This window comes from Curcuma longa, chromosome 16 (assembly GCF_044706935.1).
Source record: "Curcuma longa cultivar G26 ecotype Majalengka, Jawa Barat chromosome 16, ITB_CL_G26_1.1, whole genome shotgun sequence".
NCBI lineage: Eukaryota > Viridiplantae > Streptophyta > Magnoliopsida > Zingiberales > Zingiberaceae > Curcuma > Curcuma longa.
The window spans coordinates 11,557,953-11,572,931 of NC_133876.1; the positions used below are offsets into that span (position 1 = coordinate 11,557,953).

General features: G+C 38.6%; 2 protein-coding genes and 1 pseudogene across 3 annotated transcripts; 1 reads left to right on the forward strand and 2 right to left on the reverse strand.

Annotated features, from left to right (window-relative positions):
• Positions 1-924: 924 nt before the first annotated feature.
• LOC141847074 (xyloglucan O-acetyltransferase 1-like) lies at positions 925-2,211 on the reverse strand. The gene has a single exon (XM_074735057.1). The coding sequence runs from the start codon at positions 2,209-2,211 to the stop codon at positions 925-927; it is 1,287 nt and encodes a 428-aa protein (XP_074591158.1).
• Positions 2,212-3,437: 1,226 nt separating this feature from the next.
• On the forward strand, positions 3,438-7,806 carry LOC141847932 (uncharacterized; annotated as a pseudogene).
• Positions 7,807-9,956: 2,150 nt separating this feature from the next.
• LOC141847839 (uncharacterized) lies at positions 9,957-12,744 on the reverse strand. 2 transcript variants are annotated; one of them, XM_074735927.1, is made up of 4 exons: positions 12,356-12,744; positions 11,159-11,857; positions 10,975-11,053; positions 9,957-10,280 (listed from the first exon to the last, which is right to left on the reverse strand). In XM_074735927.1, the coding sequence occupies exons 2-4, from the start codon at positions 11,709-11,711 to the stop codon at positions 10,187-10,189; spliced, it is 726 nt and encodes a 241-aa protein (XP_074592028.1). In that variant the 5' UTR covers positions 11,712-11,857; positions 12,356-12,744; the 3' UTR covers positions 9,957-10,186. The 2 variants fall into 2 exon arrangements, with proteins under 2 accessions (XP_074592028.1, XP_074592027.1); XM_074735926.1 differs by having other exon boundaries at positions 10,975-11,857; positions 12,356-12,742.
• Positions 12,745-14,979: the final 2,235 nt, after the last annotated feature.

Below are 14,979 nucleotides of genomic sequence, written 5' to 3' on the forward strand. Positions count from 1 at the left end.
AAATAAATCAGAAAGCACAGATAGATTTTAATAGACGGTCCAATATCACAAAATTTTCAAACTCCCTAAATGAATATATCCTAGGTGAGATTTAAACCCTTGTTACATAGGGAGTCCATCTCATCTCTTACCTTCACACTATAGTCCCAGGAGCCACGTAGTCCAAATCTAATGTACCAGATGGAAGTCATTCCATTGTATAATAATTATATTTGCAATAAAATTGAAATATACTCAACTAAATACATAGTCGCACTCTTACTTGATTGACCTCAATTTTTTTTGTAATCTAAATATTAACTTTTACAATCCGATTAATTCTAAAAGCAATCAATTCGTTTCTATGGAAATTTTTTATCAGTCATCCGAATAAATCAAAAAGTACATATAAATTCTGACATATAGTTCAGCATTATAAATTTTTCAAACTGAGAGATTTGAATCATAAATCCAAGCCCAAGAAGTCTGTCCTACTAATCTTAACTCACTTGAAAGCAGTCACACAGTTTACACTACGGCAATATTTATATTGATGGCCATTTACTGCAGCTCTTGGCAAGAAGAACAGATATGAACATTCTCAGAGGCTCACATAAATATATGAATTCATCTGAGTATTTTAGTGCCAGTGTGCAAGAGCCTTTGTAGGAGACAAGGTCTTTCAATACTGCTAGAAGAAGAAGAAGAAGAAGAAGAAGAAGAAGGAGAAGAAGAAGAAGAAGAAGAAGAAGAACCCTTTTCTTTGATAATAAAGCACAAATTTTTAGTTTTCAGCAGCAACACTCAGACAGGAAAATTGTGATATCTGAATCGGAAGAATGCGAAATTTGTTGCTTTTCAATCAGGAAAACTCTCAAAGATGTAATTTTTACTCTCCTTCTTCCATCTTCAGACGATCTGCAGCAAGAAAAAAGAATCAAAGATCTAATTTTTACTCTCCGTCTTCCACCTTCTCAAGATCTGGAGCAGGATCTCGTTCCAAGCATCAATGGGGCCGGGCAGACACCAGTGCACGCAGTCGTTCTGCACTCTGTCGTTGGCGGCGCCGTTGGAGAAGGGGTGAGGATGCATGTAAGGTCCCGGGTGGCCGTCCGGCCGTAGCAGCGCCATCTTCGTCACATCCAAAGCTTCCAACTTTACGTTCCCTCCTCTGCTGTCTTCTTCCTCCGCGGTTGCCGCCGCCGCCGCCACCTCTTCTATCTCGATACTTCTCATCAGGGCGTCCATGTACTCCATCTCCTTCTCCCCTTCCTTGTACGGTTCCTTTTTGGGGCACGCCCCGGCCTTGTCCCACTCCCCCTCGAAGTGCGCCGGCGAGAAGGTCGTCACCACGGCCAGCTTGTCGCCGGATGTGTGCCTCTTTACCTCCCTGAGAGTCGTTCTCACCGCCTTGCGGAACACGTCGAAGAAACCGACCTCGGTGTGATTGAGGTCGGGGCAGTGGTGGCAGCCGATGACGACGCCGTTCTCGTTGTAGATCGCCGGGTGGAGGTACCAATGACCCATCGAGAACAGCACGATATCAATCTGGTCCAGCTCCTCCGCCCACCGTTCGTCCGCGGTCTCCAGGAACAGAGTGTTGTGATTCATCCCCTCCGGCTCGTTCTTCTCCACGCCCTTCACGAGGAAGGGCGACCAGAAGACGGAGACAGTGGAGTTTCGGTGGCGGAACAGCCACCGCCGGAACTTGTTGTCCTCGCCGTCGCGGTAGACGAGCTCGGGCTCTTCCGCGGTGGACAGGAGGCAGAGGAGGGACTCCAGCTGGTTGCGGGCCATGGAGTCGCCGACGAAGGCGAGGTGCTTGTGGGCGAGGAGGTCAAGGAAGGCGGTTGGGTCGAAGGCCGGCAGCGGACAGCTGCGCGGCTGCCACCGCCAGTAGAGGTAGCCGGTGTCGGGGCGCCCATGCTCCATGCAATTTTGCCCCTTTCTGATGGTTTTGCAGCTGGTTCCGTCATAGACAGGACCGCCGGAGTGGACGACCCACTTCCCGTCGGAGTAGTTGCACGGCGGCTGCCCGGTGACTTCAGAAGTGGTTAAGCCGACGGCTTTGACAGTGGCGGTGGTGTTTGGCGGAGGAGCGTGGAAAGAGATGGGGGAGACGCAAAGGTGAAGGAGAGCCAAAGGGAACAGAATGTAGAGACCACAGGCAATGTACTTCTTGACGGAAAGATGGTTGGTTCTATTGGTACATTGAAGGAAAGTTGTGCCCATGCCGGAGACCTCTGCGGCGGCGGTGGCGTCGGCGGCGGCGATGGAAAAGGGAAAGGGAAAGGGAAGAGCTCGAAGAAGTGGCAGCAAAGGAAAAGTAGACGTTCGAAAGAATTAATGTAAGTTTTTTTATTTCAAAATTTGATTCGTTACTTAAAATAGATTTTGGAGTATCCATTGAAAATAAAATTGGCTTGAATTCCCCCAATTGAATATCTAAAAATATTTATAATTTTTAAAAAAAAAGCTTCAATGCATGAAGATGGTATCTGCCATCCATGATCATAAATTAAAAAATTATAGTTGATCATTATAGTGAAAGTATTATTTTGACGAGATTCAATCCTTATCCAAAAAAAGAATAATAATATGCAACATGAAAAAGTCCAACATGAAACTAACATGACACACTCAATTGTATGCCTGTGGAACCCATTGCATGCAATGTGTTATGTTGGTTTCATGTCTGATTTACCTCTCTATTGATTATGAGACTAACAGTATCATTTCTCCTACAATAAGTTTATCCTACAATAACCAACTCAATCACGAGACATCAAATAAAAAAAATGAGAAATGATACGTAGCATGAAAAAGTCATGTTATTTCATGTTGAACTTTTTCATGCTACGTATCATTGCTCTAAAAAAATATTTCAATGAAATATCAAATAGAGTACGAAGCAGTTACGAATTAAAAGAGCTAACTCACAAGCTTGTTAAAAAAATAAAACAATATAAAAAATATTATAAATTTTAAATTTAGATTATATTAAATTGGTCAAGTTGAAATTTTTAAATGGTTGTTTAAAAGCTCACTAATTTATTAAATTTTCTATTTTAATTTTAAATTTTAAGAATTTTTTTCAATCCATGATCAACCCAAATCCACCAAGAGCATATCCACGTGGATCATGGACTTAAGACGGGTCAACTTATCTGAATCCATTTTAAAATAGATTAATAAAATTTTAATTTAATCTATTTAAATTATTTGACAGACTATATAAATCCTATTCGATTCAATCCAAATTCACAACTATATAACAACCAACTTTGAAGGTCAGGGTTTTTTTATTTATTTTATTTGTGAGAAGATCGAAAAAGTCCTCCCTTTTTAAAACGTTCCCATTAAACTCCTTTGAAGTTTTTCATTTTCGAATTTGGTCCTAGATTTCTGTGAAACTATATAAAGGTTCGCTGCTGACAAACATGATGACGCCAATATTCATGAGGAGAGGAATGGAGAGGATTGGAGGAAGAGGCGAAGAAATGTCCGCATCTTCTGAATCCCAACCAGCGCCGCTCAAGCGCCTGAAAACCCTAGAGAAGGGCAAGACGAAGGTGGAGGCGAAGCCATGGGACATCGGAGAAGAAGATTACGCGCCGTTCTCCGACAAGGTGGAGGAAGCGGAGGAGGAGGAAGAGCAGACGTGCGGCATCTGCTTTTCCGGTTCCGGAAGGTCGGTCCGCGGACGGATCGATAGCTGCGACCACTACTTCTGCTTCGTCTGCATCATGGAGTGGGCCAAGATCGAGTCGAGGTGTCCCCTCTGCAAACGTCGCTTTGGTTCCATCCGCCGCCCTCCGGTGCGCGGCGTCTTCCTCGTCGAGCGGGTGGTCGATGTCCCGTCCGCGATCAGGTCAGGAAGATTTTTTTGACCTTTTGTTGGTTTTGGTAGCATTTATCGATAATTTTAATCCAAAATTGAACCCTTTTATGCGTATTTTAATTTCTCAAACAATCGCCTTCCGAGTAGCGTTCGGATACATTTCATATTTGTGTCATTGGGTGTGCTGCGTTTAGAAAATCTTTTCAGGATCATTGGACGTGAGGTACTTTTTTATTTTTTTGCATGCGTATGCATATCTCTCATTACAGCAATGGCTTTAGTTCTTGTGGGGAATATTTATGGTGAATAAGATGGTTGTCTTAGTGAATTGGAACTAGGACTTGATCTACGACGTTTCACAGGTTTCTTTGAAATGTATTAGACAAAAGGAGTAGTTTGATTTTGACATCGGTTATTGTGTTGAACAAGGAAGTGAAACCATGTTGAGTATATTGCAGCTGTAGAAGAAATTGATTACTGGCAGAGGCATTCAATTCTTGATCATCATTGGCTGAGTAAATAAAATGGCTTCGGTAACTTTTGGTTGCAGGTTTACCATCAACATGGAAATGAGAGCAGAGCTCCTGATCCATATTCAAATATTAGCTGCAGTATTTGCCATGGTTCTCGAGATGAAGAACTGCTGCTGCTTTGTGATTTATGTGATTCAGCTTCTCATACATTTTGTATTGGTTTGGGGGCTACTATACCTGAGGGTGATTGGTACTGTGCTGATTGCACTATTTCTAAGGATTGGCATTCAGGATTGCAGCTTGAGGATGACTCTTGTCCTCAATATTCTCCCAAATTGAGACTATCTAAGCAATTCATTTCAATCGCTGACTTTGTAGCTGATGAAATCCCTTCTTATCCATCCAGAAGGTTTAGTGTCGGTGTTCCAGAACCACAAACAACTTATCAGTCCAGAAATGTTTTTCATGACAGATATGATAACTCTGGCACACAGACAGATTCTTCTTCTGTTCCTACGATTGGTGAATCTTCAAATAACCTAGCGATACAGAATGAGGCAGTTGCCAGAACCTTGCAAAGTTCTCGTAATTTACATGGTCATGTACAATCTTTGCGGAAAAATTGGAATAACCTTCGTACTGGTTTTCTACAGTTCTCCAATTTATCAGCTGTGAGGATAACTGAGAAAAGACAATTAGAACCACTGGAAACTATGAACAGATCAAAACAAAAAGGCAACTCATCTCATGCAAACCAAGAACAAACAAATACATCTAGTGTTTATAAGAGTACATGTAAGACAGCAGATTCAGAAGATATCAGCAAAGCATGGAAAATGATGGAAATGGCTAAAGCTGTACGATCAAATGGTAGAGAGAACAAATCTAATAATCTCCTGAACTCTCTCTGTAACAAGAATGCCATAAAGAATGCTGTAAATCATCATAGCTTGAAAAATTACTCTAACATGAGAAATGCCTCTAAGGAAGCTGAAAAGTGCCAATCTGGTTTGAGAACCTGCAATGGTGAATCATCTCTTGGCAATAGTGCTTCTCAATCTGGAGCAGAAGAGACATTGCAAGGGCCTTACAGGAAGAATGAGCTATCACCACAAGTGGCCTTATGCCAAACTTCAGTGTTGCCTAATTTCCAAAATTCACTTACTCATTCTGGTTCTGGTGCCTGCTCTTCTGATATTGAAGCCAAAAACAAAGAAATCTCAAGCAATAAGATGGATACTAGTTTGATCTTGAGCACTGACAGTAATAAGGCTAAAAGAAATTCTAGCCAAAAGTTTGAATCATTTGATAAGCTGAATTTGGGTGGTCCAAGTATAGATGCTTTGAAAACAAGTGATTCTACCTACAGTAGTTCTAAAAGTGAGATCCAGTATTTAGTCAAGTTGAACCTGAGGCTGCTAACCAGAGACAAAAAATTAGGTAAGTTTATTATTTCTTGGTCATTTTGCCAAATTGTGCCCTTTTGATTTAGTTTTCGACCAAATAATGCCCTGTGTAGTTTAACCATGTCACGTCTTAAAAACATTTTTCCCAATCAAATTAGCATTAGTTTTCAACTTCTCGCCCGACCAAGTCACAAGCTAATTTGTAAGTCAACTTACGGCTAAATTTTTTAGAACTTCCAATCCAAGGTAGTCAAATTGGAATCTTTCTCACCTTTTATTTAATTTGATCTACAAGCAACTTGCATGGTTAAAAATTGTACAGAATGACCCGCAAACTTGAGGTATGATTTATAAATAAAGACGAGATATTTTTGTTTCTTTTAGCCTAATATGGTCATCAAGGGGTTCTCGGATGCCTTTAATTTTAACCTAATTTTGGGGTTTTGACATGGTTACTTGATTTGCAAATCAAGTTTCATGGGAAAAATATGACGCAATAACCTGCAAGCTGATTTGTGAATCAATTTTAACTAGCTTGCAACATAATTTAGATAGAAATTAAATTCTTGAGCATCTTCCAATCTAATATGATTAATTTGGGGTCTCTCACATCTTAATTTTATATAAGTTTGGAGCCTTGACTCCATAAGTTTATTTACAACTTGACTTGCACGATGTTTTAAAGCTAGAAACTATAACATGAACTTTGCTCAATATCTAATTGTTTGATTTTTTTTACTGTAAAGAAAATTACTCAGTCTAAATATACATCACCTGATGGTTGGTTATCATTTAAATATACATTTCCATATATATGCTGAAAAATCATTCATAGTAAAGTCATAATATACCTCCATATATGTGATAAAAGATCATTCATACCATGGTTTGTTGTGTTTATATAAACATACTCCTGCTATGATGAAAGATCATACATACTTTAAGCCTGATATAATTTCTTGTGTTCATATAAATATATAACTCCATATATATGATGAAAGGTCATTCATACTGAAGTCAATATATACTTTGTTGTGACCATATAAATATACACTTCCATATATATATGATGAAAGATCATTCATACTAAAGTCATAATCTACTTTTTATATGTTAACATACGTGGATTCATCATACATTTCTTCGTCACATGTAATAACTAATCCAACTACATCATTTGCAAATAAGGTTGCGAGACATTCGGTGATTTTTTATTATGCGAGTAGATTTGCAAACTAGCTTATGAGTTCAAATCCATGAATTTATACAAAATTAAGGTGTGAGCTATCCCAATTTGACCATCTTAGGTTGGAAGGTGCTAAAAAAAATGTTTTTGTCTATAAACCATTCTGCAAACTCATTTAAAAGTCAGTTTGTGGTTTGAATTAGGGAGGACAATTGAAAACCAAAGATAATGTGAAGAAAGAAAGACGGGTCACATATGATAAAAGAAAATCACAGGGGCCTGATTTGGTCAAAAGTGAATAAAAGTGGCAAGGCTCATAGAATTGTCTTATTTCTTTCCTGTTGGTATAAACAAGAACCAGATAACTGTTGAAGTTGGGAAGATATTTATGATTGATACATCTATTGTTGACTCCTTTATGCTCGATCTCCTTCTAGTTTTGTTTGACTTAGTTGAATCTGACAGATGGTTCCACCTACATAGGAGGGCTATGTTTGTTCCATTTTGTATCTAATTATACCTTGCACCAACATAGAAAGGTACATTGAGAAGGATATTTTCCACAGAAATTGCAAGCTTCAAGCAAGTTGCAAGGATTGCTACTCACACCATCTTAGCTGCATGCGGGTTGGAACATTCCAAATTGTGCGCTCGAGCTTTCTCAAGTCCAATTTGCAAACACTCCAGAGAAAACCAATTCCGTAAGTCGAATTTAATGTCCAATTCTTGTCATGAATGCTTCTGCTCATTTGTACAGAGTGTTGTGAAATCTGTTATATCTGAAAATAAATTATTCCAATCTCCACCATGTTGACATCTGATCTTCTGGCATTGTTTTGGTGCCTTGGATAAATGTAAGTCCTCCCTTTGTACCTGCTTCTTTTTTGTTATAATATACATCCTAAATTATTATTTCTTGAATACTGGCAATTCTAATTTGAATTACTATCTGTTGTTATTAAGTAGACAGCAAGAGAGACTCCTGCCATATGTTGTGTATATTATAGTAGCTAAAACTAGAGTACAATCTTGACTAACATGGATAATAAAACTAAAATTAGTAGTAAGCCAAAAGATTCAGCAATCAAGATTGGCGAACTGGAAAACGCTATCCATAGTCCAAGCACTGAAGATCAACAAATTGAAATCTCTCTTCCCAGTGGTGTCACCAATTCCTGCCTTGATTGATACAACAAAGGTGCTCGGTCACCTTGAAAATATGTTGTCTGAACAATTGAGGTCCAAGGTAAGTCTCCATTTTCTGGTTGCAGTTGCCATCACCATGTGCATAGTAATGACATATTTATGTTACTCTTCCTCCTGATATACATTTTCTTTTGGTGGAAGGTAACCTTCTCTTCATCCATGAAATGATACTTCCCTTGCAATCCTTTTTGGGTTTTCTGATGCCAATAGGAAGCTCCACCTTATTGTATACTTTTTCTTTGATAATGGATCTTTAGATTATGAAGGAGAGTTTTGATGTAATGATAAAGTTGTTGTCGTATGACTTGATGGTTATGGATTTGACTTGCAGAAACAACCCCTAACAATGCAGGATAAGACTGTATATAATAGTTATTTCTCTAAGACTCCGTGTTGACAGGAGATTTGTGCATCGAGATGCCTTTTTAATAGATCTTTAGATTATACTAAAGCAGACCAAAGCAAAAAAATTAACATGCATGGTCTTTAAATTCTTTAGCATATATTTTAGGGTTAGATGTTGAAGGTCAAATGGCTGCAATCTACTTTGCAGGTATTCATTAACACATTAAAAAAATTGACACTGATGATATTGTGCAGATATAATGGGAAGAGAAAAATATAGGAAAAGTGAATAGTTTAATTAAAATAATTTCTCTCTTTTTATAAAAGTCTAGAATTTGTTCAAATCGCCTCCGAGGCATAGTTGAGTTGATTACGACGGAGCAGACTTACGAAAAAGGACAAGGGTTCAAATCTCGACGAAGCCAAGCAATACCCTCCTCCGTCATGATCAACTGCAGTTTCTCGATTTACCTCCTCACAGATGGTCGTGAGGCCGACCGTATGGGGTCACTAGAGTGGCGGATTCCACTTTTTGCAGAAGAATTTGTTCAAACCGATTGATTATATTGTACTGATAACAAATAATATTTTTCCTCAAAAACATTCCTGTTGGTTCATATGTCTATAAATGTTTAGAGTTGACATAGTAATTTTGGCAGGAAACAACAGCAATATGTGGGTTCTAGTGCACAATAATAAAAGAAAATTAAAATCCAAATAAAAATGAAAAAAATAGAGAAGACATACAAAGAATATTGATTCTACTGTATTTTTATTTTATTTTATTTATTAGATAGAAGGGAAAGGAGAAGAATATGTTCACTTGCTTATTTATATTGCATGTTTATATCTGTTGCCCAACCACCCAATTTGAATTTGAATTAAAATACATTAAATGAATAATTTTTTTAAATTTCCTTCTATGTAAATAAGTGTAATTAAATTTTATTTGTATTAGTTGAGATAAAAAGATCTATTTACTATACAAATTTTTTCTAGACCAAAATAACAAAGCTAAACCTCCTCTAGTAATTAAAATAATAATAATAATTTGGTCTATTGATAAATAATAATAATAATAAATTACCTTTAACTAATTTTTTTTCTAATTTCTTAGTATTTTTAAAATTTAAGTTTTTTTGGAAGGCCAATAGGGCCAAGCCATGGCAGCCAAACATGACACCCCAAGTTGTGAGCTCAAATTAGGCCACCCTGTGGGGCATCGAGTCGTGCCTAGCATGACCTAAGATAGAGTCGAGTCGGCTGGCCGTAGCTGGTTCAGCTTAGCTCTCAATGGGTCATGCAAGCTCAGGCTGTATCGGTCACGGGCACGACTTATCGACACCTCTAGCATAGACAAAGCAATACTCAATTGGAACAAACAAGCCATAAATGGAAAGGGAAAAGGAAAATTTGAAACAAAGTAAAAGAAAACAAGTGCATACATCTCAAATGCCCTCACAACAATGCCCTTGTTACAGATCAGAGTAGCTTTTGGGCTCCAAAGGTACAACAATTGATGAGCAGAACAAAGATTTTATTTCTTTGACTGATAATACATTTTATGAGAAAGTAATAACATGTTTGCTTACAGAATCAATCCCAAAACCATAGTCACAAACTGATGATCTTCTGCAGAATGAGTACACGAGCAGAAGACGCAAAGGAAAGACGAAAAAGAACGGCCTTTTAGATGTCTTAGGACATGTACATGGGCAAACTCAAAAGGAAAAAGGGCTAACAGGTATCATCAAAATTTACAGCAAATAAGTACCATCCTCCACGATCGGGTCTTCCTTGCTTTAGCCATTTTCACCGGACTTGTATTCCACTCCCTTTGCATTCTGCACTCATGGAAGCAAATCACTCTCGTTGAAATATCAAAATAAATACTGAACTCGAACAACCAAGAACACATAGAACAATAGAGATTCACAAGAAAACATGTTTGGTTGGTAATGATAGACAAGTCTGAAGAGGACAATACTATCTGAGAACTAAAGATTCTACTGATTGGGCAACGATATGCACTATGCCTTAAAAATCCTTTGAGTAGGTTGCATTCATTGTATCTATGCAAAGCATCAAGATTCAACATCACCAATCTTTATCATACACATAAGCAGTTATATAAGAAATAAAGAGTATAGTGCCATAATCATGTAGAGTTCATCTTTGAAACAAAACCAAATGCACTTCCACATGGAACTTAGTAGAGAGATCATGAACTGCATGGAACAATGAAGAAGATGTCGATTGAATGGGTAGGGACACTTAAGTCGATAGTTGAACTCTAGTTTTCCATAAAAGGAATTCCATGATTGCAGGAGTGAGCATAAGAAGCTCATATTTCTTCTCACAAACAAATTGATCTAACAGAAGGAACAAAGTAGTGCCGTGATCTTCCTCGGCATATAGCACCTTTATCAAATGGTCGAGATATTTTCACATCGTAAGGTATTTAACAGCTAAATTCTAATCATTTTATGTGCATGATGCATTTTGAAACAAGTTTTTGAATAGCCAGTTGCTTCTTACATTGGAAAGGCGAAGGAACGGGTACTGGTAGTGCTGCTATCGGATCGCATTGAAATGTTGCCAGAGTATGCAATGGGTCCTGAAAATGCATTTGAGCCAGAAAAATTGAACTCATTATCGTTGTGTAGAGAATTTTGTTGAGGAGCTGCTGTAACATTCAGGACTGCCATTTTGGAAACAGAACCTTGTGGAGCCTGTAAGATCTCTTGACTCTCTATATTTTCCCCTCTCGCATCATCCTTGCTAGTGACTGCTGTTGATTCAAAAGGAGGATTGGTGAGCCTAGCCTTCCCCTCCCCTTCATCAGGATTTTCGCGGTTTGTGCTGGGAGTCGTCGACATTCTAGCTTCAGAGTCCAAGTCTGCAGCAACAGAGAACCCCTCCTCCACTGGAACCTTTGGTTTCTCATTCGTAGGATTCTCAATTTTAACATGGTCAACTGTTATTGGCATTGGCACCTCTTCAGTTTCAGGTGAACTCTTTTTTTTATCACTGGCATCACTTTCAAACAAGACCTTCTCAAGGGAGCATAAACCTTCATCTACGCCGATGTCTTTCATAATAGGGCACGAGTCATCATTGGAAAAATCTATAATGTCTGGCACTACAATTTCTGTAACAGGTTTGTCCAAGAAGGTGGTTGTCTCTTCTTCAAACTTACATGGTGGACTACTGAGCAGACAACCTGTGCCCACGGATGCAAACTGGTTTTCATTATCTGAAACTTTGTCATCCATGAAACCAGGTACCGACAAATCTAAGTTCTCTAGAACCACTGTAAGATCATCAGTTCTTTCCGAATCACCTTCATTGTCTGGTTTCAATATATTGCTCTTCAGTTATCATGTTTCTCACCATCTACCAAGCAAGAAGTTTATAAGTCCTGTAGTGTGGTAGAGATATGGTTAAAGAAGAGAAGTAACAAAGATGCAAATCTTTGAATGAAACAACACAACCAATATGGAACTGATCTAGCTAGCTAGTACATAAACTGAAAGATCAATCTTTCTATCACTTACAATCTTCACTAACTTAAAAATCTGATATTAATAACTAAAGTATATGGATTGAAGATACAAAGATCTTCATATTCCATTTAGAGAGTTTGTGTTTCATAAGTATGGAAATTGAAGAAATTTCATGACACAAACTTTGTCACAGGAAAGCCTTTGTTATCTCATTCTTTGAGATTGAAATAAGCAGACAAATCAAAGCTAAAAGATTTTAAATAAATTACTTCCACAAGAATCAAGACTAATACCTAGAGGCAAGAAAACAAATCAAGACTCAAATCTTCAACAGAGATCTACAAGTACCATTTGCAAACCCTAAAATCTCCAGAAAGATAAGCTGCGATAGAAGAAGATTCATCAGAAAATACCATAATTTCGCCTGCCCCCTTTTCTTCCTGCAACAAAGATCGAAGCTTTCGCAAGAAGCGGCGGCGATTAGAACTTTGAATCGTCAACACCCAGCCGCAGCCACCGAGACATCGGATCTAGGGAGCCAAAAAAGGGATTTTGTGCCGGGCAGCCAATACTTCGTATGGATGAGGTTTTTAATGCTAGCAGACAAACGGCGGTGGTTGGCATAGAGACGGCGGAATTTGATCAATTCCTGCTCATTAAAAAGTCAAACCAGAGAGAAACGCAAGATTAAACAATACCCGGAAGAATCGGCGATCGGGATTCTTGTCGCGCGGGTGGAGAAGCAATCGCTCGAGGATTTGGAGAAGGAAGGTATTCATTCATTCCTTGAAGCTAAGAGGTTAACGAAGAGGATCAAATCTTCAATTTTGGATGGATAAATCTATTTTATTGCCTTTTTGTGGCGAAATAAAAATGCATTTGATTTATGAGGCGAAGAAAATGTGATTAACCTGGTATGTTCACGCAGATCGCACGACGAAAATCCCAGATGAGATGAAGAATCACACGATTTTTATGCCAAAACTCCTGAAAAATCAAAATAGGAAGAAGAAAAAAAAAATTGTGAGCTTGAATTTGGTCTTCGTGTTCTTTGAGTCAGGTCGGATCTAGAGCATGGGGATCAACTTCAACTTCCTAATGTAGCTCTCTACTGATGGCTGTGGAGTCAACCGTATGGACTACTGATGGCTGTAAAGTCAACCGTATGAGACGTCTGAGGTTAGTGTATGATTTTTTGTCACATATTTGAATTGGGTTGGTTGCTCGTAGTTGACCTAGTCCGTGAGTTGGGCTAGGTGGGGTGGATCAACTCACGAGTTAGGTCGGGTATGATATTGAATCTTATATATAAATTTTTAAAAATAAAAAAATATTAGAATTTTTAAAAATATATTTTTGTTTGTTATTTGATTATTTGCTCATAAATAATCATTAATATAGTGGCCAACAACATCATAGCTAGAATGTCAACAAATAACATATAAAGGTTATACATATAAAATTTCCGCTAATGTTAGATCTCGAGAAAGAATCAGACTATATTAAATTTATTATACGTAACCTTTTATCTTGTGTCATAAGAAAAAATTATTTTCGCGACTCAAGTCCATGATCACAAGGCATATATATTAAGAAAAGTTAAGATGAATTAGACAATGAGTTGTCTTAAAATTACATCTTTACTCGTTACTACTAAGAAAATTAAAGGCTAAACATTATTTTTATGAAAACTAAATTAGGGCCACTACTTCCAAATAAATAAGTTTACTATCACAAGACATAATCTTGTAAAATTAGGTTGGGAAGTCTCTTTAGAGTAGCATTAAGGAAGATATAAAGTGCTCAAATCATTCGATATATAAACAAAATTAATTTTTAAGTGAATGAGAAATTAATATAATTAAAGATAAAAAATTTACTATCATAGGAAAACCCCATGAAGATGGCGATGACAGAGAGAGCAGAGAGCACACTCCCAGCAACAGCGACCACGCATACACCGTACGTACGTACTAAACGTCAGGCTTATAATCAATGATCGATCAGCTTCTTCTTCTTCGCCATTGTAGGGCTGTGCTCTCTCTCTTCTGTCATGTCCATTTCCATCGCAGGGCTTCCTTATTACCTGCAAATTATACGTACACCTGCAAATTATATATCAAAGGAGGTAGCTAGCTAGAGCTAGCGAGGATAAGTTTTCAGTGGAGATCAGTGAACGGCGGGCGAAGAAGAAAGGCATGCGTTGGTCGGTTTATAAAGATCAGAGAAAGGGGAAGAGAGGAGGAGGAGGAGGAGGAGGAGGAGGAGGGAGATGCATGCAGTGAGTGAGGAAGTAATTAATTAAAGATCGATCAGGTACAGCTGCCATGCAAATGCATCTGCGTGAAGGTGGTGCAGAGGATAACTGGCGTGGAGATTCTGCCCGGAATAGCTAGCCGTGCAGGGCCAAGTGCATGGGGGACTTAAATAGGGTTCAGAGAAGGGATAAAGACTGGTCGTCGTTGTGGAGGTGGCATCGGGGGAGAGGAGCTAGGGGAGTTGAAGGAGAAAGGGCAGGAAGAAGAGAAAGTAGTACTGGTGGTGCATGGCACTAGTACACTCATATTTACTTCGACTGACTGACTGACTGACTGCACCCATCACGGATCCAATGGGTCCATTTCTTTGGGGTACGAGCCATGCATGTCTCGTATATATACGTATGCAGAGATGGAGGGGTGCACAAGACTAGGGTACGTACATACGTACACGCGAGGAGGACCACTATCTCATGTCGATGATGCATGTGGACATGGAGAAGATTGGTCGAGGATGGTGCATGAGAATCGACGATGGTCGCATAATTTTAGTAAACAATTTGATTGACTTTACTACTTATTTTAAAAACTACTTGAGTTTTTAGGAGACAGGATTACTTTTATCTTTATATCGGATTGATACTACTATAATAATATATAATTAAGGAGTCGAAATAGCCTAAGAGACTAGGATATATGGGTCGGACCAGATCGGGCCCAAAAGGAGAAAAAGGATACGAGTTTCATCACTCTGCAAGCCTCATGTATATGTGTGCTCG

Coding starts and splice junctions, on each gene's coding strand:
- LOC141847839 (XM_074735926.1), bottom strand. CDS start 11,711: ATGGATGACAAAGTTTCAGATAATGAAAACCAGTTTGCATCCGTGGGC. Junction 10,281..10,974: donor CGTTCCTTCGCCTTTCCAAT/GTAAGAAGCAAC, acceptor CCATGAGTGCAG/AATGCAAAGGGAGTGGAATA.
- LOC141847074 (XM_074735057.1), bottom strand. CDS start 2,211: ATGGGCACAACTTTCCTTCAATGTACCAATAGAACCAACCATCTTTCC.